This window comes from Nelusetta ayraudi, unplaced genomic scaffold (genome assembly GCF_046127955.1).
Source record: "Nelusetta ayraudi isolate G7.1 ecotype Tasmania unplaced genomic scaffold, CSIRO-AGI_Nayr_v1 ptg000135l, whole genome shotgun sequence".
Lineage (NCBI taxonomy): Eukaryota > Metazoa > Chordata > Actinopteri > Tetraodontiformes > Monacanthidae > Nelusetta > Nelusetta ayraudi.
Window position 1 is genome coordinate 6,227,834 of NW_027466185.1, and position 24,667 is coordinate 6,252,500.

General features: G+C 40.1%; 2 protein-coding genes across 2 annotated transcripts in view; one reads left to right on the top strand and one right to left on the bottom strand.

The window, feature by feature from the left end:
* cog5 (component of oligomeric golgi complex 5) overlaps positions 1-24,667 on the top strand; it is a 39,900-nt gene that overhangs the window by 5,769 nt on the left and 9,464 nt on the right. Inside the window, exons 6-11 of the mRNA XM_076012274.1 lie at positions 989-1,109; positions 17,650-17,780; positions 21,047-21,206; positions 21,874-21,986; positions 22,262-22,339; positions 24,390-24,471. Of these exons, the coding sequence (XP_075868389.1) occupies positions 989-1,109; positions 17,650-17,780; positions 21,047-21,206; positions 21,874-21,986; positions 22,262-22,339; positions 24,390-24,471 (685 nt within the window). The remainder of the gene's footprint in view (positions 1-988; positions 1,110-17,649; positions 17,781-21,046; positions 21,207-21,873; positions 21,987-22,261; positions 22,340-24,389; positions 24,472-24,667) is intronic.
* Positions 5,109-9,321, bottom strand: LOC142877167 (G-protein coupled receptor 22-like). Its single transcript, XM_076011563.1, has 4 exons — positions 9,186-9,321; positions 7,346-7,488; positions 6,941-7,087; positions 5,109-6,173 (listed from the first exon to the last, which is right to left on the bottom strand). The coding sequence occupies exons 2-4, from the start codon at positions 7,466-7,468 to the stop codon at positions 5,109-5,111; spliced, it is 1,335 nt and encodes a 444-aa protein (XP_075867678.1). The 5' UTR covers positions 7,469-7,488; positions 9,186-9,321.

Consider the following 24,667-nt stretch of genomic DNA (forward strand, 5'->3'; position numbering starts at 1 on the left):
CCAACTTTGAGGACCCCTGACTTACACGGGGTCCATAATTAGTTAATAGATTAGCACAATTAACTGATTTGCACTATTCACACAGGTTGACAAAATGCATTAAAAGCACTTGCACTTATTTTTTGTCCGTGCTTCTTGGTATTCTAGCGTCACAAAGATGTTTATCACAAAGCTAAAGTCTCAGGTGGGAGTTCAAACTTCACACTCGTACACAGTCGTCTTCCTGCTTTTGTTCAATTAGCCAGTAAACATTTTATTGAATTTATTCTAAGCGTTGTTAAAAAACATTTTGTTCATATTCGTGTAAGTGTACACATTCATGGGAATTCACAGAGGAATGCTGCGTAGCATCCCTGCAGAGGATGGTTAAAACAAAACTTTGTGAAAAGGGTAAGGGTAATTGTGAAAAATATAAAAATGAAAATAAATAATATGCACCTGTCATTCACTCTGTACCACTGTCAACACTTCTTTAAAATATAACAAAATATGCCATATATAAATATATATTTTTTTAAAGTTCACCCGGTCTTTTCTAATGTATAATTGTCCATAAACCGTGGCCTTGAGCTGGTAGTCAAGTTTTAACTTTACTTAAAGTTCTTACGTGAACTTTCCAAAATTTGACAGAGGGGCAGGAGCAGGAGCAGATGGATTGAGTGTTTTGATGACCCACCTCATAGGAGGAAAAAATAGTGAAAATAGCTTGATTGTAATAATGAAAAAATGAAAATAAATTTTTTGTTTGAAGCCCCTCGGTATTTAGCTCTTTATTGAAATGACTCTTAAAACACAAAAAAATGAATGAAATACATAATGAAATGCTATTTTATCACTTACTTACTATTAATATAATTCTTTAAATTCGGTGGGCCAGATTAAAAAAACTTAACGGGTCAAATATGGCCCCAGGGCTGTAGTTTGCCCACACCTGGTCTAATCGTTGGTCACACGTGAGCTCACTCCTCCTGTTTCCTCTACGTCCCAGGTGGCCTGTGACCTCCTGCGAAGGATCATTCGCATCTTGTACCTGAGCAAGAGACTGCAGGGTCAGCTGCAGGGGGGCACCAGGGAGATCACCAAGGCTGCTCAGAGCCTCAACGAACTGGGTAAGGACAACCCTGTACACTGGATCAACATCTATTTATTCAACCTGGCTCGGAACATTTTCTAAATCGTGATGTAATTTTTCTTTATAGTGCTATCATTCATAATAATTGTTAAGACTTACTACCTTTCAACATACGTTGCATTTCTTATTCAATATACATACATATATTATATACAGCAAATTCCCTGACATTAACATACAAGCAAAAACTTGATAGCAAGTTTTGGAGGCAAAAGGTACGTGAGTTAGTTTGGTCCACTTCAGTTTGCAATGCAGCCTTTGAGTCTGGTCATTTTTGATGTTACAACACTTGTGTGTGGGCCCATTTCGCATCGTCCTGGATGGTTGTTTTTCAACCTTCTTCTCATCTTGTGTCTCATGATTTGGCCAGTAGTTCTATTTCTGGCATGTACAGGCTAAATGTGAACAGAGGAGTGCTCGAGGAGAATGGTGCATTTACACTTTGTTGATTTTTTTTAGTATGGTTAAGGAGAGCAATGATGTTCCAGGAGTGATGGATTATTATAACAAAGCATTCTGTGGCTCCGAGTAAAACCCCTTTGTGCTGAATCTCACATCCTCCACTAGTTGGTGTGCTTCACTTTGTGGTTTGTCCTCAACCTGTGGAAGGCCAGTGTTAGTTTGTCTTTGCAGTTTGCCAGTTGCATCGTTGCCATCTTGTTCCTTAATTTGTTATGAGATGGTGTCATCTTCTTGGAGATATATGTGGAGGGAGGAGGCTGAATTATGATGCCGACTGGAAGGCACAGCACAGGCTTTTTGGCTGAAACAGTTTTGGATCATTTGCTCAAGTAAACTCTTGAGAGGAAAGTCCAATTAAAATTTACTCTAAATGAAAATTGTATGCTTATTTTTTTCCTGATGTACACTTTAGTTTTACTCGCAAACTTTTAGAATTTAAATTTTTTTTTTTTATTACTTTTCTAACGGGACATTTTGTCATCACTCTGTGTTGTGTTGGCTTTGTGTTCAAACTTTTTTTTATGTCTATGGCTGGACTACATGATGGTCTCTAACCTGCACCTTTGTCCATTGTGTGCCCTTGTGTCAATCTGCAAAGGAACACATAAAGACTTGCAAGTTCAAGCCACAGTAACCTTTAAGTTTTTTTTGTTGTTGCATCTTAACAATGGCTGGGTGGCTGAAAAGGCACTGGCTGACCTTTGTGTGTCTTCAATAGAAAGTGAGATTGATGGACTGAATAACGCTGCCACCTATTATCGCACTTATCACAAAGCATCAAGTGCAACAGAACAGGTTCACAAGGACGAGCGTTTTCAGGAGCCTGTTAAATTGCTGGCCAGCGATGCTTTATCGGAACACACACACACACACACACACACACACACACACACACACACACACACACACACATATATAAGAATATCCATATATCAAGGGTCTTGCTCCCAGTTAGCTGCCGTCTTGCAACGCCATATTTCTAAGGAAGCCTGGTGTGGACAATCCAGCTGCCTGACAGCGTGTTTGTATTTAGGGTGAATGCTGGCGTCCTCAAATAAACCAACGAAGAAGAAGGTGGATGAGGTATCCAGGTTTGTGTTCGCAGGCCACCGTAGTTCCTTGGCAAGCTCAGGAGAGGGAAGGAGAGTAAAACGCTGCAATCTAAAATGTGGCCACTTGATGTTGCTGTTTGTTCTTCAAATATCCAAATATTATACTCTTGCCCATCAAGGGATGGTTCAGAATTTTAGACGTAGGACCTGATTTCAAACTTAGCCAGTGTGCTTTTTCAATAAGTGGAGACAAGACTTTCATCCACTCCTAGTTTAACAGGGTTCGCTGATGCTAGTCTAGTGGTACACTGGTGCTAGACTAGCGCAAGTCAAAGGTTTCTGCGAGCCTGCCAGTAAAAACAGTCTTACCCACTCCACAGTTGAGGCAAATAAATTATAACACCAGACTATCGATGTCTGTGTTCATAGAATAATGTTAGAAATAAAACTACCCTTTCATTTTTTGTATACATGTTTTCAGTGTTGCTTCAGAAATAAGAGAATATATTAAACTTAGGTAGGAACATTGGAAGACATTTGAGAGTTTGGCTGTATTTGCTAAGAGCCAGAAACAATGGACATTTTGTTCTCTTTGCTCTAAAGAACATCGACAGGGGTATAATGAATCCATTCTGGCCTCCTGCAGGTCAATGGCCAGCATAGTGCTTAAACTATGTTGTCTTATGTTGTCTCTCTGCTTTTTTTATGGTGCTTCAACTAAATAATTTCACATTTTGTTATCACAAAGGTCATTTGAAATATTACTATCTGTGGTGTTGGCTTCTTGATACTTTCGCATTTCAGATGGCACTGTTGGTATGATTAATTCATCATGGCTTAATTTGAGGACTGTTGGAGCAGCAGGAGGTGTGCTATGGTATTTTACTGTTCAAATCTTGTTTCCTTGAGCAGTGTTTAACATTGTTGTTCACACATTTTAACCACATTTTAAACTTGTAAATAGTGCAACCAAGAAAAAATAACATTCTGGCCAATCACACAGTCAATACAATAAAAGCTCTGTGACCGAGTTGCTATTTTCGACAGCAAATTATTCACATTTCAACAGTTAAAGAGAAGAGAAACCACAACACAATAGATTTGAATCGTGTTCCTTGTGTTTTAAAATCCTAGAGCTTCTTATTAATATCACAGCAAAACGGCCAATAGTGATAGTGACACATGCTTTTGGTTGTTTATTATAAATGGTGAAACACAATCTTAATCTTCATATGTTACTGTACACAAACTGTCTCATTTTACCCAAGCCAGACAATAACAAACACTGCTGCTTGGTTACAAAGTTATCACTGAGCTGTCCTTTTGAGGTACTCCACAGTAAAAACCAATAACTTACTTGCTGTGACCACAATACCTATTTTGAGACATTCTTTGGACGGTGAAAAGGAACTTATAAATCCTTGAGTTTCTTCAGTGAACTCTGCGTATTTTCCTATTTTTATTACACAAGGTAGTGATATTTCTTTGCTGTTTAATCTAATATATATTTTTTAGACTGAAATGTTCCAGGAAATATAAATAATTACAATTTTATGTCACTTGAAAAAAATATGCATTCACCCCTACCTGACCCTCGGTGGAAATACAGCTCACTTTAGTCCTCAATTTCTAAATCAAGCTGTTAACAACCTGGTACGTATTGGTTAACTTCCCTTAGACACAAGCGAGCTTGATTCTGGAAAAACCTAAACTTTTTTCGGCTTCAAGGTTAAAAACAAACAATTAAGCAAAAACACAATACCAACAGTCAAACATGGTAGTAACAGGGTGATCGAGGTCAGGAGTTTTGTGCTTTAGGATCAGGACAACTTATATTTGTTAGACCATTAAGTTCCTCTAGCTAACAGATAAAACACCCCAAATAGAGTAACTGCCCTTCAGTTTACCTTTTAAAACTCTCCAGGTAGAAGATGCATCATCAAAACTGACCAGCTAGATTCTCAGGCAAGTCCTGCTGAACATTCACTCCATTGTGTGAGTATTTTAACAATTGTGCAAAGACAAGGCATCTACAATTAATTTAAATATGAAAAGGATCGTGATAGAAAACAGTATTGAATCTTTTTCTGTACCTTTTTCTATACTTCCTTCATCTTTCATTGGAGTGAGATCAGTGAGGTTATCACCATAAACGGGATTGTCACTTACAAAAGTCTTATTAATTTATTCCTTTTGATTTAACATTATTTTTATCTGAGGTCTTCAAATAGAGCTGCCAGAGATGTATGTTATGTTATGTTACTTGTTATTATGAACACTTTCCTGTTTAATACTTAATTCAATAAGTTATGTTTTATGCTTTAATAACCTGACTTGTGTACACAAGTCATAGCTTCCTCCAAAATCAACAGATGTTTGTCAAAGTCAGCTTCACTGACTATAGTGTTAAACATTACAAATAAATAGACATATTGCACATATTTACATGTCAAGGAACAGTGTTACTCTGCATCCTGCGATTCTAGACATTTTTGTCTGGCTTCCGTGTCCTCAAAAGTCACTTTCTTGTTTCTCCTGGGGTCGATCCACGAGTTGTGGATGACCACGTTGTTAGGCGTGGGTTCGGCCTCGACGATAGACACCACCCTCTTCTTCATCTTGCTTTTCAAAACCTTCTGGAACTTTTGCCGAGTGAACGCATAGAGTAGCGGGTGGAATATGGTCGTTCCATAGGCCATCACGAGGAATCCCAAGCGAAGGCGAACCGTCAAATCGCTGGGGCCAGTGCTCAGGATGACGGTGTTCAGCACCGTGATCGGAGTCCAGCACAGAAGGAACGTGGAGATTATAAGAAGTGACATCCGGAAAACTCGTTTTTGCCTCTCCCTCCTCTCCCGGTGACGTTTAACTGCTCGCCTCAGTGCAATGATGACAGACACTGACGCCCTCATGCCCAGAGGGGCACTCCCACCCGACCTCACTCCTGTGCTGCTCTGAGAAACTTCGGTGGACTCGGCTTGCGTCGTCGTGCTCAGGGAGATGGCGTTCTTGCTCTTGGGCTTCTTCTTTTTCTTCGGGTTAGTGTTGTGCTGGAATCGCGTTCCGATGCGAATGTTGAGTGCCTGGAGTATCTTGTAGTAGGTCACCAGCATAACCACGGCCGTGAAAAAGAAGATGGGAATTTGCGCCAACAGGTGGTAGTACAAACCGGGCTCTGCGTAGAACTCGTTGGCCTTGCCTGCCGCTGCCGTCACCGCCGTCCGGTTGATGAGGTCCGACCCGTAGTGGATGACGAAGCCCACTTCCATGAAGGGGACGAGGAAGCTGAAGAAGGAAACGGCCCAGATGGATCCCAGCAGGGCAGCGGCCCGGCCCATGGTGAGCACGCGGTTGGCCGGCCGGACCGAGATGTCGTAGCGGTCCACTGTGATGGCCAAGACATTGGCTGCCGTGGCCACACTGGCGAAGGAGACGCAGGCTTCGTGGAAACAGGAGAGCACGGCCTCGTCTGCCCCCAGAGGTAGGAGCACCACGACGGTCGTCAGTGGAATGCAGCACACGCAAACCTGGACAACACGACAGGAGATTTCGGATATTCTGACGTGCTGTTACACATCATCTGGTTCTACTGATAGTGTTACCTAAACTTAAAGGTACAGTGTGTAAAACTCTGCCATATAGTGGTCAGATCTTAGATTGCTGAGCTCTTTCGCTCACCCTCCCTCTCCTGAGCTTGCCAGTGAACTGTGGTGGCCTTGCGCACACAAACCTGGACAGTTCGTCCACTTTCTTCTTTTTCGTTGGTTTATTTGAGGACGCCAGCGTTCACCCTAAATACCAATCAGGCAGCTGGATTGTCCACACTAGGCTTCCTTAGAAATATGTTGGTCCAAGATGGCGGCTAACTGGGAGCAAGACCCTTGATCTATGGATATTCTTATATATAAATATAAAAATCATAAATCAAGCCAAATATTACACACTGCACCTTTAATGCCAGAATGTGTTCTAAAACTGGTTTCTGGTTTTGATTTGTGATTTAGCGCTATATTCATAAAAGTGGATTGATTGATTGATTCTTTTTTAGTCTATACAATCAAACCTTATAGATTGTGAGTTTTTAAGTCCACTTTTTAAATTGTAATGTTTCTTCTAAAACAATGGTTGGACTGAAACTTTGTAGATTATCCTCAGACAAAATTGGAAGAACACAGACAGTGAAATACTGTTAATTGCATGATTTTTGTAGCTCTTAAAATGTGTTTGCATGCAGCCACTTTGAGGCAAATCCTTGCTGGTAAATAATTCACTTATAATAGAGGTCAGGACTCACTAGCACATCCACCACATGCAGGTTCATGGTGATGATGTTGGAAACAGAGCTGATGAGATTCTGCTTCATGCAGTAAAGCACAAGTACAGTGAGATTGGAACTCAAACCCAAAACTATCTCCAAAAGCAGGAGGCTGGTCAGAGAAACCTAACAAAAAATTGAAAAGAACATGGTTATTTCAGCATAAAATCCAATGTGTTCGAGAGACTGAAACAGCTGAAAGAGTGTGTAGGCTCACGGAACTTAATAAAGCCAGTCTAATGTACAAGTCATCCTGCAATGTGTTTTCATATTGAAATTCAAAGTCTGTGCAGCAAACAAGTTTCAAACATTTGTAGAGAAGTTTATGCTGTAAATATCCTTTTGTGGAGTTATGTTTTTGATCTGAAAAGCTGTCATTTTTACCTGAAAGCTGATAGGATATGTGGCCTCAGATGACATGTCAAGGTCATATTGTCCTGCTGTATCAAGCACCGTCATGTTGCTCATGGTGGCTGCTGAGATCAACGCTGGGAATGTGTACATCATCCCACTGAGAGAAAGAAATCCTGAAGAGAAAATTTGAAAGGATTTTAAATAATTCTACAATGAGATAGATTATTTGTTCTCAGAAAATACCCACAGAAATGTTCATCTTTTACTTTCACATTTTCTTTTTCCAATTGAATAATATCAGGGTCAGAAGTTTTCGCGTTGTGGTACTCTACGTGGCGTTTTGGCACATTCAATCAAGTCCCAAGTGATTGATGATGTCAAGTAACAGAGCGACATGCATCTGCATTCCCCGTAGAAAATTCTTTATTACAGTGGTCCTTTAATTGGAGGTTTAAAAGTGTTATCAAATCCTAAGGCAAGCGACAAGTATGTGTCGTGAAATGTATTTGTTCCCCACAGTACTTTTGTACAGAAAAGTTGTTGCACTGTGAAGGAGTTACACATTTTTCTTTGTAGATAAGAGTTGAATATTTACTGTTGGTAAGATGTTTAAATTGGCATTGCGGGATTCTTACCAAATTCTTTTTTTAAGCAGTTCAGAGAGTGCAGATTCTTGCAAAAGGGGACCATTTGTGTTATGCCAGTAGCATTTTGTTTTTGTTTTTTTGGGGGGGGATAAATAAATGTTTGATTGTGATCTTGTCATAAGACTGTGAAACCAAAACAGGCGTTCCTACACAGAAGTGAATAATGACTTAGATAGATGCTGGAGTGCATGCTTTAGTTTTGTTTGCTGCTTGAGCGAGGAGAATGCGTTTTTTTAATCTGATCCTAGTAGTGGTGATTATTTGGCCTTTGGTTGATTTTATCGCCTGTGGAAGACATTGCGTGGCTAAACAAATATTGGTAAAAGATGCAGAGAAAAAAAACTCTTTCTTCTTAGTTTTAAGTAAGTAATTAATCGAGTTGATCCCCTCAACAGTGTGATAAGTTGGTAAAACTTTTGTCAATAAGTTGTTGTAATGTTGTAATGTTTTGTCAATTAGTTACAAATCATTCTTGTTCCATACACACATGTAAGTAAATCACAAACACAGTTACTAGCATTTTTATAACATGATTTGTAAGCACATCTATCATGTGTTTATCAATTATGTATTGGTACTTCATGGACTATGGTTAGAACAGAACAAACTTTTTGACCGGTGGGCCACGATTCTAAAATTTGCAGATGGATGGAGTGTTTTGGTGACCCACCACACAGGATCAGGGGATATGTAGAAAATGTGCAAAATGTGTACAACAAAATATGTGTCTTTGAAGCCCCACGGTATTTAGCTCTTTATTGAAATGACTCTTAAAAAACTTAAAAAAAAATGGATGAAACAACTAACTTACTTACTATTAATATAATTTCTTCATGTATTGGCGGGCTGGATCAAAAACCTTTGCATTTGGCCCAGCGGGCCGTAGTTTGCCCATTCTTAGGTTAGGCTAAAACTGTCCCCGAACTCTTACTTTAATTCTTTACTTGTGAAGATTGAAAGCAGAGTCAGCAAACACATTACGTTTGTTACTCACAATCAAATCACGTCACAAAAATGGTCACAAAAATGTTTTGTTATTATAAGGTCTTTTCCAATTATTTGAAGAATGTTATTTTACAACAAAAACATGTATTTCCAACCACAGTTGAACCACAAACACCACAAACACAAAAGAAAAACTTGCACTCTCGAATTTTTAACTATTTTTTTTTTCCACCAAAATTTTGGGAGTGAAGCATATCCAGCACCAGACCAGAACTCACCGCTTCCTCCCGGCGGCGTCCCGACGGTCGCTCCAGCTCAGCAGCAATCCAAGTGGCTGCTCAAGGACGTCCACGGTGCATTTTTCAAACCCCTGCTGCCAAACGTCTCGACTCAGTTCCTTCAATCACATCTTGCTCCTGCCAGGCGTCGCGTCAGTGAACGCAGCCTTCAGGTTTGGAGCTGTGTGCGTGTGTGTTGTTCAAGGGCAGGGTGATGATGTCTGTGATACACAGAGAACATGCGCCCTCCCCTGATTGGAAGACACGTGGCTGCAAACATCAGCGCCGGGCGTTGAGATCAATGCTTCCTTTCATGAAGAGCTTCTGTCTCCTCATTGTCCCTTGTGCTTGGCCAGCGTCTCTTCTTCTTCTCATCCCGACGCCACAGCAGTGCCACAACAGTCCCACAACAATCACACAACAATCCCACTCTTCCCCCCCACGGCGGCTCCTCTTTTTTCTTTAGTTTAGGTTCTCACTTCATTCAGGCTCATGTCTTGATCTCTTGGGAGGTGTGAGGATCCCAACATGGTCCGTTATCACCTTCTCTCTCAGAGTCTCTGAGAAGAAGAAGAAGAAGAAGAAGAAGAAGAAGAAGAAGAAGAAGAAGAAGAAGAAGAAGAAGAAGAAGAAGAAGAAGAACGTAATAAAGACATTAGATCCACGTGTCTCAACTGGACACTAGAGAAAATGTTGGGAATTTATTTTCCAGGACACACAATCAATTCAATTAAATAATTTCAGTAATTGATTTTGTTTTATATAGATTGACTTGAATGTTTCTTGTGATCACTGTTCAAGTTTCACTGTGAAACAACGTTGTTTCCCTATTTGGGATCAAGAAAGTACATCTATTCTATTCTATTCTATTCTCTTACTAGACATGATAGAAAGTAAAAAAACAACAACAATTAAACCTGCAAGCAGGGTTGGCGGGACTGAGCCCACCCCATGCTCCGCCCCCACCCTCTGGAACTCCCTCCCCAAACACATCCGCAACTGCATGGAGCTCAACAAATTCAAGTCTGCCCTCAAAACCCACCTCTTCAGACTCGCCTACCCTACCTGAACCCTCCTACACACCACACCTCCCAGCCCATATTTGCCCTCTCAACCCTGTCTGTTCAGTTTAACTGATTTTATTCTTGTGTTACATCTATTTTAATCGTTTTTCATTTTTAATTTTTTAATCTCTCACATTGTTTTATATTGTTATTTTACCTGGAAAGCGACTTTGAGCACCTGTAAAAGCGCATTATAAATAAAAAGCATTATTATTATTATTTGATCATGTTCTGCCTGCCAGTTGAGAAAAAAAAAAAAAAGAACGTTATGCAGACAGTGTGCTGCATTGTGGAGCGTTCATAATCAAAGCCAACCCGACGTTCTAAAGAGACAGAGCAGCTACAAAGCACTTATCAAGCGCTGCTGTTTACCTGTACATTATGAGAGCTGCTACTGAAATCTGCACCGGGTTATCGAGGAAAGGGCTATAAAATGAAAACGGTGCAACGCATCCGGACCATTCTTTTTACATTGACCTTCTGACAGTCTAGTCTATGTCTATGTAATACAAAAGGTGTGAAAGGTCCAGCATTCACGGTTGTTGAGTTCTGTGATTCTGGATGATTTCAAACAAGTGAAAGTAGCTCATGTCCAGTTTGTCAGGGGTCAAAGGTCAGAGTGTCAGAATGTAGGTCTCTATCCAAGGAACGCGTGGGTTTTTGTCCCATGTCGTTTTGACATTCCTAATTTTAGCGGTGCGATTTTTGGTCAATTGTCAATGTGCGTCGACTTTTGAGGGCCATTGCACGAAAACGTTTTGAAAATGTCACATTTTTTTTGATGATTCTTTGGAATGAATGTCCAGTCTATGTCATATTGAATTTTGAAGGCCGTCGGACTTGCGCTTTCTGAGCCTTGTGTTTTTTACGTGAAAAAAAGAAGTGGAAATAACTCACTTCCTGTTTGTCGGGCGACAAAAGTTAGAGTGTACGAAATGTCGGGCTTGAAGAGACGAACGCGTGGAATTTTCCCCCATATTTTTTCGACCTTCCTAGTGGAAGCTAAGGCCATTTGTAATTTGTGGACGCCTGTACGGGAACGCCTCTAGGGGGCGCTAGAAGTGGAATTTTGCCTTTTTTTTCTTCATTTTCTTTCATTGTGTACCAGTTTCTACCTCTGTGCCGAATTTGGTGAGTTTTGGAGCATGTTTTGTAAATAATAAGAATAAACATAGCAAAAACAAGCGAGTCTTCGCTTTGCGATGACCTGCTCTTCGAGCAGGCCTTCGCTCAGGCTCAGTCCCGAATTAAGGTCCTGAGACTCCACCAGTTGAGAGCCACTGGTCTAGATATGGGAGAGTGTTCCTCTAGCTGCGGTGCACCAGTAGGGTGTACATCAGTCTAAGTCCTTTGAGATAATCAGACTGGGAACTTATTGGACGCCTTTGATTTCATTGAGACTGAGTTGACTGGAGCAGTGGGTCGGTCGTGCTGTACGTCCCTCTTTTTTTAATCATTTCCCTCTGCGCTTCCCTACACGGCTCCACATCTCCTCCTACATAAAAAAAAAAAAAAAAAAAAATTTGCTTGGTTACAGCAGCATTTGTGCAAATAGAAGAATGATAAAAGACATAAAGAAATTAAATACAGTATATATATGTATATATATATATATATATATATATATGTATATATATATATATATATGTACATATATATATGTATATATATATATATATATATATATATACATATATATATACATATATATATATATATATATATATATATATATATATACATATATATATACATATATATATATATATATATATATAATTTATTTACAGATCTAAATAAGTGTGTCTGTGTTTGTGACATCATCACCGCCTAGTTTTAATTCTCAGTGGCGCTCTGTGCTCTAAGGTCACGCACGTCCCTGTGTTATTGCTGTTTTTTTCTGATACAATGGCGTGAGCGCTGGATCTGCCTCTTGTCTTTGATGGTTCTCATCACGCCATGTTTACACAGTGAGAACCGAGAGCTGCTCCTCTGGAGTTTGTCTCCGTCCGCATTGAGGCTGCCCTGCTGTACAACAACTACCGCTCCACACGCTCAACACTTCCTTCGTACAGGACTTGAATGCATCACATCGCAATTTTCAGATTTGGGTATTTTCGAGAACGAGCAGTCGTTTGCTGTCGTTTAAAATTCATTTTGCTTCTATAAATGTTCTTTCTACATAATTTTATGTTAAGGAATTGTTTAATAGCTGCTAGAAAGTTTTGTCAAATTTGCATATTCGCAATAAAGAAAAATCTTACATTTTAAGTGCTCAATATTTCTGGACAGGAGTCCACCCACTCCCTTTTTTTGTATTTATTTGTGACTAAAACAATCCTCAGTGTCTGTTTTACTGCCAGAAACAGGCGTTGACACTTGACCTCACAAAGCCACATCACAACACCTAGTACGGTCAGCACATCACACACACAACACATGACAACTGTGTAAATATGAGAAGTAATGTGTGATCTGTCTCTTTTCATTGTTAATTGCCAGCAGTTAATTTCACAGTGGCTGGACAAGACCAGCGATTAATTAAAAAGATGAATGTGGGACGATCGTTAACAAAGATCATTCATTATTATTTGAAGGTGCCATTGTAGTTACATTTGTCCATGATTGTAAGTCAGTGAAACTGTATGTTTAGCTGTTGTCGTTGTCGATACCCTTAATATCCTTTTTAATTATATGCGCATCCAAAAATCGTATCTGTCTTTGACGTCTCATTACCGATCAGAACCCTAAATAACTTAATGAAAAATGACTGTAGTGTATTTTTATATTTATTTTGCTTTTCTTAAATACAGCATATACAATAATCTATCTATCCATCTATCAAAATAAAGAGATAACTTCACTGTGGTAAATACATTTTTTTAATCTCAAATATTTTTTTTTTTAATCTCATTTAAATGTAACTTTTTAAGAGCTAGTTTCAAAAAGAAATGCTAATTTTCTTTTTGTAAGCCTCAAACTCAACACCCTCCAATCTAGTGTCTCCTGCTGCTTTGACAGTTTTCCGTTCACTCCAGCAGTTTCTTGCAGAAAGCCATCGCTGCTTTGAAAAAGATCGTGACTCTCTGCTCAACTACATGTCGGCATGCTGCGTGTGTTTATCTACGGCTAAAATTGTTGCGTGCCTTGACACGGTGGATTTTGCTGTGCCCGGCTTGTGGCCGGAGCAAGTGAACGCTCTCAGCTTTGTTTTACCTCGAGAAGACGACGGTCGTTTCCACTCTGATCCTTGTGGTCTTCTGAAGCGCTTTTCCTCACGTGGAGCCCATTGACATTCCAAAATTCCCAAAAGCAGTATTTTTGTCCACAGGGTGAAAAGTCTCGATGTTGCGGTTTGTCTTAGTGGTCCGTCAGTCAAATATCTATTGAGGCCGTAATGGAGAATTGACTGATTAAAAAGCAACAGAGCATTAGAGATGATTCTCCTGCTGCTGCTGCTGCTGCTGCTGCTGCTGCTGCTGCTGCTGCTGCTGCTGCTGCTCTGTTCGCCCCTCGGCTCTCCCTGCGTGTGCTTCCTTCTCACTCGGTCTGTTTGTCAGCCTGTCTCTCTGTGTCTGCCTCCGCTAGCCCTTCCTACTCATCTACCCCTCCCACCCTACCTCTCTCTATCCCTCCTTCCCTGAGACTCATTCTTTCCCTCCATTTGTCTGCTTTCACACCTCCAGGCTTTTGACTAATTGCGCTCCAAGAAAATCTCTCAGTGCCTCATAATATTTTCCTCTTACTTTAGCCTCTTATTGTTTTAGCTTCCCTCATTCTTTGTATAACCACATTTCTTTGACTATGAGTGTTCCTTTCAATTTTATTTATTTATTTTCTGCTCTGCCAAAGAGTTTGTGTTGCTGTCTGTCCTTAAAAGCACCCCAGGTAGCTAAAAGGCGCCAATAACACCGCTGATGGCAGCATCCTTCCCTGTTGGACTTTGGCCACTCCTTCACTGTTTGGTGTTTGTGTAGCACCCAGCGCAGTGGTGCACATTTAATTGTCCTTTTGAGCCACCAGCAGTTCAGTCACCAAGCTACCCTTCCTCCCTACTAAATGTCAAGCCAGGTAGTCAAGCAGGTAACCACTCAGTGAAGCTACTAATGACTTTTAGCCACTAGCACAACAACGACAGCTAGACAGACACTGATGGATCCAGTTTTTGCTTCACCGGTTTCCTGCTAGATTTATGTTACTTCAATTGTGATAAAAGTACAATGTTGTAATTTTTATTCCTTCCCCTGATTGTTTTTTCCTAAAGGTCCAGCGTGCAATACTGGGCTTGATTTATGACCTATTGATGATTTTGTATTGGTAAAGCTTAACATACTGCCCGTAAATGCATTAATAAAAGTGTGTACTTGCAGTACAATAAAAGTAACTTGGTGTTCCCACCCATGAATGGTTCTCATGTATTTATATATAAAGTGGACAAGGTTTGTGTGCGTAGGTCACCGTAGTTCACTGGCAAACTCAGGAGAGGGAGGGTGAGTGAATGAGTGCTGCAATCTTAAATGGAGCCATTTGATGTCGCTGTTTCTTCTTCAAAACTCCAAATATTACACACTTAACTCCTTCAAGCTTACTTTGCGAAACAGGCTGGAGTTACAACTCTTTCTTAGGCCACCGTAGTTCCCCGTCAAGCTTGGGAGAGGGAGGGTGATCGAAAGACCGCTGCAATCTGAAATGTAGCCACTTGATGTCGCTGTTTCTTCTTTAAAATTCATTTTGTTCTTCTGCTGTTGCCGCTGTTGGTCATTTTGATTCGAGATGTTTCGTCATGTTCACTACTCAGCTGCAGGCATTTCCCCCCAGATAAATAAAAAAAGAAATGAAGCAGCCAACAGTGGTTCGTGCTGAGGAGGTTGACATGACCATCACAGACACGGAGTCAAAGGAGAGCATAATAGGAGACCGCTTGCACACACAAAGACGTGATGATATGCGAGATTGTTGTTGACACACCAAAATTAGCTTTAAGTGCAAGAGAGTGCAACAGGATAAAAAAAAAAGATCCATAAATGTTTCATGAACGCATTAATATTTCAACCAGGTATCCAGGCTAACTATTGGCTAGCCTAAATGCTGCTGGCTGCTTTGTGATTCCCAGCAGTGCTTTTTCAAACAGAGGTATGCTTGCGTGAAAGTGATAGGTTCTTTCTGTGTGCACAGTGTTTTCTGAAGAGTCATCAAAGACAGATACCACACCGGCAGTTTGAGGAAATGTAGATGGATGTTTAAAAGCGTGGTAATATTAGAATTTCACAGTTTTATAATCAAATGCTTGCACTTTTTAAGCTCTTTCTTTTTGTTAAGCGTATAGCTTATTCTCTTTCATACAAAGAACATCTGGTTTTTGCTTTTTGCCATCTTCATTTTTAATTGCATTACCCTTAATACAGGAGATAAACACAAGTTACACCATTAATCATCCTTGTTAAATATACTGTAACTTCCTCTGGGCAAATTGTTGATGAGTGACTGCTGGAAAAAAAAAGAAGCAAAAAACATAAAGCGTTTATTTACAGTAGCTTTAAAAATAAGCTTTTTTTAAAGCTGTTATTAAAGATATACAACAAACTTTTTAGTACCACGGTCAACAGAGGAGTATTTACGTTTTTAATCTTCTGAAGTACACGTTATTGACTGGAACGTTCCCAAAAGGAAGATGTTGCCGAGGTGCTTGCTGAAATTGATCCGATTCCAAATAACGTGTGATTTTTTTGGATTGGTGAGCTGCTGTTTTTAGCCGCCTTCACAGTGCCACAGCCTAACCTCCGCATCCGTCTTAATTTGCACTCAGTGATAATTATTTCCTGACTGCTAAATATGCTGTGATAAGCCAGCAGCAGAGCCCCCACCCCCCACAGAGCCACTCTGCTGATTACCTCCGTCACCAAGGTGATGTCGAAAGAGGGAGCACACCTTGCCGTGCCTCTATCTATCTATCTATCTATCTATCTATCTATCTATCTATCTATCTATCTATCTATCTATCTATCTATCTATCTATCTATCTATCTATCTATCTATCTATCTATCTATCTATCTATCTATCTATCTAACTGTGATAAAGGCTTTTCCCCCCTTTTTTATCTAATCGTAACTTCCATCCTCAGCGATGAGCTGGTTGGAAATCCTACCGCAGGGGAAACCAGGACACTGTAAATAATCCATCTTTTCATAAAATGCTAATATCTAGTTTTTTTTCTTACTCTATGAATGTTTTATTTTATCATTTCTTTTTAATTAATATAATATTCCTTCCCTTTTTGCACTAAATTGTTGCTGTAATTATGTAAATTTGCCCAATGTGGGATTAATAAAGGATTCTATTCTATTCTGTTCTATTCTAATCTGTTCTATTCTATTCTGTTCGCATCTGTGCGAGAACACAGTTTATCCCCAGGGAGTCCACACATGAAATCAAATTGCCCGTGTTGTCCATATCAAGACGTCCCTCTGAGCGTATTATGACCCAAGTCAGGGAAGGACAAACTTTTTTCCCCCCCCGTTTCTCTTCCTTCCCTCTGTCTCACACCAACGCCTTGTATCGAAACAAGCACAGGGATGCGGGGCTCAGCTGTTCGATCGCGCTCTTTGGCGAGAGCGCACTTGGGGTTTGAGGCTTTGGGCGGGATTGAATTCTGAATATGATATGGCTCCCGTCCAATTCGCTGATCTTCTGTCCGTCCCTCAGTCTGCCACCTGGCTGATTATCATGCTCTCTGTTTCTCTCATTTCTCTCCGACGTGAAGAGCAAACAATCTGAAGCTCTTGACAAATAGCACACCTGAAAATGGTCCAGACGTTTGAACCCCTGCAGGTTCCCCACTTCTTCAAGGCAGAGGAGATGTTCCCTTCACTTTCAGTCACTGAGCTCAACTATTGGACACTGGCCATTACTGAGATTGTAATTAGAACTTAGCTTAAAAAATGGCTAATGAGTCACATCATTAAAAACAGGACTTTTTCATTTGGAGGAAAGGACAGAGTGCTAATGGTAATTAAATTGGCTTCACAGTCTTCAGTCTCATGAAGAAGCAGCAGGATCCAAGAATTTCTATGTTGGATGTATTGTCAAAGGTATTGGGAGGTATAAATGAAATCTTTACAGAGACTTAGGACTTTATCTTCTGTATCTGTTAATATAGTCACCCACGACCCAGTAACCCTGTACATGCAATTTTCCATGTCAAGCTTGCTAAAAAAAAAAAAAGTAATAATAATAATAATAATAAGCTTGTTTGTGTTTTTTCTTCTTTCATAAATGATTTGTTTCTGTCTGTGTAAAAAGAAATTGTGGGTGTCCAAAAACATTTTGCCACTACTGTGTGTGAGATTATTGTAATGACAAGTCAAGGTCCGTGTAATAATTCATGTTTTCATTTTTACAGACTATCTGTCACAGGGTGTGGACCTGAGTGGGATTGAAGTGATAGAGAATGACCTGCTGCTCATCAGTCGAGCCAGGCTGGAAGTGGAGAACCAGGCCAAGAGACTGCTGGAGCAAGGGATGGAGATCCAGGTAACATTTCAAACACAATTCTTCTTCTTTTTTCCTTCCTTCACCTTACTAGTCTTTGGTTCATTGCTCATAGCTGTGACCAAGAGGAATCTTTGGTAATCCTCGGATTGTCAATCATATTTCATTCTGTCTCTGATTTAATCTTCTAAATGGTTTCGCATGAATCAATGTTGATTGGAAAGTAGGTCTAATACTGTAAGATGACGCAGTCAGGAAGTAGTCAAGAAGTAGTCAGGAAGTAATCGAGAAGTAGTCAAAGGCTGTGTCTCCACTCAGGGTCTGCATCCTTCGAAGGATGCGTTGTCGTTGGGACGGCGGGTCCTTCAGAAGACGAACCCAAACCCGCCTCCCCGCTAAATTTGACAACAGAAATAAAGTTTTCTGTCAGAAAATCAACTTCTGGTCTGACGGTGCCACATTTCTGGGCGTTTTTGCGCCTGCATATCAAAACCCTTTGCGCAAAAAAAGCCCTTTGTGGATATGATGCAAAGGTGGTGGAGATTACGGCTGCAAAGTCGCTGCAAAAGTCGCCGCAATTTACTGCTGCACTCCATCCTTTGTGGATCTGCAAAGAAGAACATTTCATTGTCGTTATACACAGTATTGTACAAAGAAATTACGACATGAAAATGGACGGTCAGTCCTGAGTTGCAACAACAGAGCGTACAGCTGTTCCTTCAAATACATTGTTGTATTTTATTTAAAAACAAAAGAAATGTGTGATCTTGCTTGATTTGAACTGATGGCAGTGGAAGAGACACTGGGGACTTTTTTAATCTGTTGCACTGTGAGGCATGTGGAATATGTAGCACACGTGAGCTCCTCTAACCTTCAGCTGGCCTAGAAAAACTCATTCTCAAGAGGACAGTGTCCCATTAAAGTGTGTGTGTGTGCGTGTGTGCGTGCGTGTGTTTGAGATTGAACAACTCACTCTGCTGTCCGTATCCAAAGGGGTGTTGCAGTCGTATTTTTAGCTATGCTAGCGTAGTAACGATGCTCTGATATATTACTATCCTCATGTAGGTACTGTAATCATGTACCGATCAGGTTAACACATCACTGTTGTTATTTTACATTCACCAATCACTTTAAGTTCGTACACCTTGGTAGCAGAGGTCGCGGTAGACTTTTTAAGAAACAGAGACATCAAGTGGTCACATTTTAGATTGCAGCATCTTCCACTCACCCTCCTTCCCTCTCCCAGCTTGCCAGTGAACTACGGTGGCCTGATGGCAGCTAACTGGGAGCAAGACCCTTGTTCTATGTATATTCTTATATACAAATAAGAACTGTGGGTAGGACAACCAAATAACTTTTATGGTACTACAAGTGTACACTTTTATTATTGTATATATGGGCAGTATGTTAAGCTTTTACCAATACAAAAATCATAAATCAATCCAAATATTACACACGGGAACTTTAACAGTCATTTATGGAAGGTGACGAGGTTAAAACTGAACCACCCTGTAAAAACATGAATTCTATTGAGTAGTGATGTCTAACATTTTAGGATATGGCTGCAGACACATAATCAGTGATAATAATAATAATGATAATAACAATAATAATAATACTGGACTCTAAAAAGTCTCTAAAAAAACAGAAAAACCATTTGTTGCATCTGGAATAAAGTTAATAAACACATCTTCTTCACCTGACATAGATTTGTGATATTGTGTCCACTATTTTAAAGAATTGATAGACAACTTTTTGTAATGCCTGTGTCTGGGTGTGTAATGGCACGATGCGTTCACATGCGGTTCACAAAATTGTGAAGTCGCAGTCTTTTCAAAAGTCTCCTGAACCTTAAAAGAACCGCATGAACACCCACATGTTATTTTCCTTCAGCGTGTCGGTGTGTTCCACCCTCACTGGGCATATTTATATCGTGTGTGTGTGTGTGTGTGTGTGTGTGTGTGTGTGTGTGTGTGTGTGTACAGTATACACACAGGGACAGTTGTATATATCATCTCCGAGAGTTGTTGTTATTTATTGTGAGCGTTACGTAAGCAGTTGGACACGCTGTTCGCTGAGCCTGTGTGGGAATTAGTTTCACCTCAGCACGTCGCTCGTGCCAGCCGAGACCCTGTGGCCCATCTGTTGAGTGGGAGCGGAGCTGACCGACGAGAAACCGATTTTTAATTTTTATTTAATTTCAAGACATTTATTCTGTTGGGAATATTCAAAAGTGAACGTCATGCGCAAATTGGGTTGTGTTTTTGGGCAGCTGAGCATCGCACTGCTCCTTTGAAGGGCTCTGAATGATGTAAAGTAGCTTTTTGTAGACCTTGTTAGTTATTTTACCTCTGAAAATGATGAAACGCGATGCAGTGTCACAAACGGTTGTTGTTAATTTGTCACTTGACGTGCAATGATGCAAAACGACGTAAAAGAAAACTGTTGCCACTCTTGTAAAAACTGGAAAAACCCCATTCAGATTAAATGCCACTATTCAATAAGATTGCATTTTATTTTGGTTGGCCCTTGAAATGGAGTTTAATTGTTTAAAAAAAAGAAGAAAAAAAAGGTGGATTTCCTCAACTTTTTAACTTTCCAGAAATGACTTTCTTCAGAGCAATATACTGAATGAAAGACAATAAAACACAATAATGGTTTTGATGATCAGAGAGGGAGAGAAAAGAATATGCTCCAAGTGTTGAGCAACACTTTCAGAACCCCTGTATTAAGAGCAACATCTCGCCTTGTTGCTGGGCAACCCAGCGGTAATGATGGGCTAGTTGTTGTTTCTCTGTACTAAGCTAATATTCTTCAACATGCAAAAAATGCAGTGCTATTTTCTCTCATTTTATACTAAAAAAGAACAGGCACGTTCTTATAACCAGTTCACCGATATTTACCTTGTAATTGCTGCCTGTATTGTGGTCACCGTCCAAAATGTAAGCGACGGTCCCAGTAGAGTTTAATGCATTGCTTAAGTCCATATAGACACCTAATGCTAAGTTTCGATAAGAAATAAAGACATTAAAAAAGTCTTGGCGGTTGTACGTTACTGCTGCGTTTCTGTTTTCTCGCCTCTCGTCTGCTGCTGCTCTGCCTCACACCTCACCCAATAAATCAGTGCAAACTGTATTTTTAGCTGTGCCTTTCAACGCGCTTGGCGCTCGCGTGCCAAAGATGAAACGTGTTAATTTGATTCAGCAAACACAGAGCTGTCACAAACGCATAGCGACGTGAGCTTTTAATTGTTTTTTTTTTCACTCTCTTGTCTCTCTGTGTCTTCCTCCCCTCCTCCCTTCTTCCAGAACCCCACTCAGGTGGGCACGGCCCTGCAGGTCTTCTACAACCTGGGCAGCCTGAGGGAAACCATCGGCTCCGTGGTGGGGGGCTACAAGGCCACCATACAGGACAACATCGCCCGCTCCCTGGACATCAAGGGCCTGACGCAGCCGGCTCACCTCAGAGGTCTGTGTAGGGGTTTGAAGTCGAGGCCTCAAATGAGGGAAAAAACTGACTTCAAATCTCAAAATTGAATGACAAAACAGCAAGAAATGAGACTCACGACTTTGCTGTATCCAAAAGTCGTTTTTATGCTACGCCCAAAAAGTCTTTGCCGGTTAGAATTTTAAGGTGTTTAATATAGATAGTGATGATTTTTCTAATTTGAAATAAATTTAGTAAGTTGCATTATTAATATGGTTAATCTTAACTCCCTATAATTTGCTTTTATTTGTGTATTAAATCATAGTGTGTGTGCATACACACATGCATCCATGCGAGATTAATGAACTACTACTACTTCTTCTTCTTCTTCTTCTTCTTCTGATTTCATAAATGAAAACTAAAGGTTCATATTTTATGACAAATGTGTGAACCTCTGGTTACACTAAGCAACTCTGGGTGTGAGTCAAACTGCTCTAAATACTCTCTATTAAATGCAGTGGATCTGTCTGCCAACATTTCTTAACAAACCAAGATTGTGATGTCACAGAGGTTGTCGGCGTGGGTCCTAAATGCAATTGTTGGTTTATGCGATTTGTCACACACAAGTCATTTAGTTTTCGATTCCAGTGTTGATACCATTGTTATTATAATTGTAATTATATTTTATCTGCTAATCTCCTTCCCACAGGTGCGCCAGGCAGAGCAGTTCTGCCCACACCAGGAAACACAGCAGCTTTTCGTGCTGCTCTGTGGACCAACCTGGAGAAGCTGATGGACCAGATATGTTCTGCATGCAAACAGGTAAAACTTGAAGTGCAAAGACAGAATGGTGATTTACACACACACACACACACACACACACACACACACAAACACACACACACACACACACACACATGTGTATGTATGTATGTACAGTACTGTATGTGTGTGTAGATATATGTATATATGTATATATATATACATACATACGTATGTACATATACAGTATATATATATTTACAGGTTTCAAAAAGTAAAGCTTCCGCAGGGTTAATATATAGCAACTGAGAGTTTCCCTGTCAATTGTTCTCTAGGTGCAGCATCTGCAGAAAGTCCTGATGAAGAAGAGGGACCCCGTCACTCACGTGTGCTTCATCGACGAGATTATTAAGGTCGGCAACCCGCCTCCGCTGTGGTTCTGTCACTTCGATTTGAGTATTGATCGAGCCTTGATTATTTTTCCCCGACTGTCTTTAATGTCAGGATCTGCTGCTTTCTGTTTGCCAAGTAATGAAAGAAAGGTCTTCATATTGGAGGCAATTTATCAGCAAAAGAGGCGAGATGACAGTGGTGCTTTCAAAAAACATTATGACAAGAATCATTTGTCAGGTTTTTAACCAGTGTATAGAATGAATTTTAAGCGAGTGATCTGGTAATAAAAAAGCTGGTGACACTGAAATGGTGAGCTTTAGTTTTTTTGGGGGGGTAATTTTGATTTAAGTTGAAATGTGTCGTTTGACCACTTTAGTTGGACAGTTTTCTGCAAATTAGCTAAAAAAATTCTTTTTTTTTTTGCCCATGATTCTGGTAAAGCCCAGATGTACAAATCAAGGCGAGGGCCTGTTTCTATGGAAACATAGCTCTCACCAATTACCCTGAGATGGATGTGCGAGTCGGAGACCTAATGACATGTCGAAATGCAGGGCTTCTCTCCTCTCACTGTCACAGAGCAGTGTGCTGTTTGTCCAGCGGAGAAATAAAAGACAATTTGTTCTGCTGGAACCACCTTTTTTCAAGTGGAATATAGCTGCATCAAGACTGTGATCGTTTCCGCATACTGTGCTGGAAAAGACAATATCTAAATAGATATGTGTGTGTGTGGAAATATATAACGCTATGTAAAAACAATTATTTATTTTTTTCACAAGTACAAAAAAAAGCACACCATTTTTTATTTTTTTTTTTCAAATTTCTCAATTGTGTTACATGCACTGCTAACAACACAAGCTAGGTCACCCATGTGAGGGTGGTGTCTGATGATGCTAGACCCGAAACACCCTATGACTGCTGGGTTCATCACTGATGATGAACATGTGTCCTGGCTACATCTTCTGGTGTTTCCATGAAACCACCCAACGATGTGTTAAGCCTCTATGTAACTTTGCTGTGAACTGAACTGTTGCCAAAAATCAGATGGAATGGGGGAAAAAACACAACACAGACAAATGTCTTTCAGGCTATTAGTTGTTCTTTCAATAAATACAAAAAAACATGCCTTTTGGCTTTGATAAACTGCTGCTACACCAGAATCTACACTAATTTCTCTAGCTGCAGCACAACTTGCAACGGCTTTTTGTATTTTTTTCCTCATTGTATTTCTCTCTTCTTGAGCACAATTAAATGTCCAGTGTGTAATATTTGGAGATTTTAAAGAAGAAGCAGCAACATCAAGTGGTTACATTTTAGATCGCAGCACTCTTATCGCTCAGCCTCCCTCTCCCGAGCTTGCTGGTGAACTACCGTGGCCTGCACACCCTAACCCTGGATATCTCGACCACCTTCTTCTTCTTTGTTGGTTTATTTGAGGACGCCAGCGATAACCTGAATACGTTAACTAGGAGCAAGACCTTGATTGATGTATATTCTTACTGTATGTATTAATATGAACCGTTCTAAAGGTAGGAAAGGCAAATTACTTTTATTGTCCTGCCAGTATACATTTTTATGAATGTATTTATGGCACTATGTTAAGCTTTTACCAATATACAGTAGAAATCATAAAATCAGGCCAAATTTTACACACTGGCTTGACCTTTTAAAGAAAGCTGCTTGCTAATTAAAAACTCTTGCCCCTGGACTGTATCATCCAGCTGCTGTCAGGTTCAGTTCAACTGTGTGCAGTTGTCCTGCTGTCCCCATCTGTCTATCTATCTGTCCATGTATGCACAACACTGTGGGAGTCCTCAACAGTGGAACAGAACAGCTTTTCTCACATTTCAAGTCCTTGAAATGAAGTGTGAGCAGGTCTCTGCGATGCACTTCTTTGCTCTTTCTTTCTTGTCAGTGGCTAAAAGCCTTTATTTTTTTTAATTATTTAATAATAATAAAAATAACTTTCTTCTTATCTTTGTGCAGTTGAGACACTTTTTTATTCATTTTCATTTCGAAAGGCCTGCACTGATGCCTTGTAATCAGTGAGTTTCACTTGACTCTTCACCACAGGATGGTCAACCTGATATTCTCTACACATTCTGGAACGATGTCACCAACACACTCAGCGAGGAGTTTCACAGAGCAACTGAGTGTGAGTTCAACCCTCTCCCCTTCCTCTGTTTTTTTTTTGTTGTTTTTTTTTGAATAGGTGTTGATTCACAGCGCGCAAACAACAACTAGTGTCCTGCTTCATCTTTTTATCTGAGCAAAAATCGCTCAGTAATAATCATAGTAGTAATAATGATGAGATAGAAATGAAATTATGTATAAAAATATTGATCAATGCA

Bases quoted from the DNA above. Each gene is read 5' to 3' on its own strand.
- LOC142877167 (XM_076011563.1), bottom strand. From the start codon at position 7,468: ATGATGTACACATTCCCAGCGTTGATCTCAGCAGCCACCATGAGCAAC. The intron at 7,088-7,345 runs GTAAAAATGACA...ATTTTTTGTTAG, and splicing joins CATATCCTATCAGCTTTCAG to GTTTCTCTGACCAGCCTCCT. The intron at 6,174-6,940 runs GTGAGTCCTGAC...CGTGTTGTCCAG, and splicing joins TGCATGTGGTGGATGTGCTA to GTTTGCGTGTGCTGCATTCC.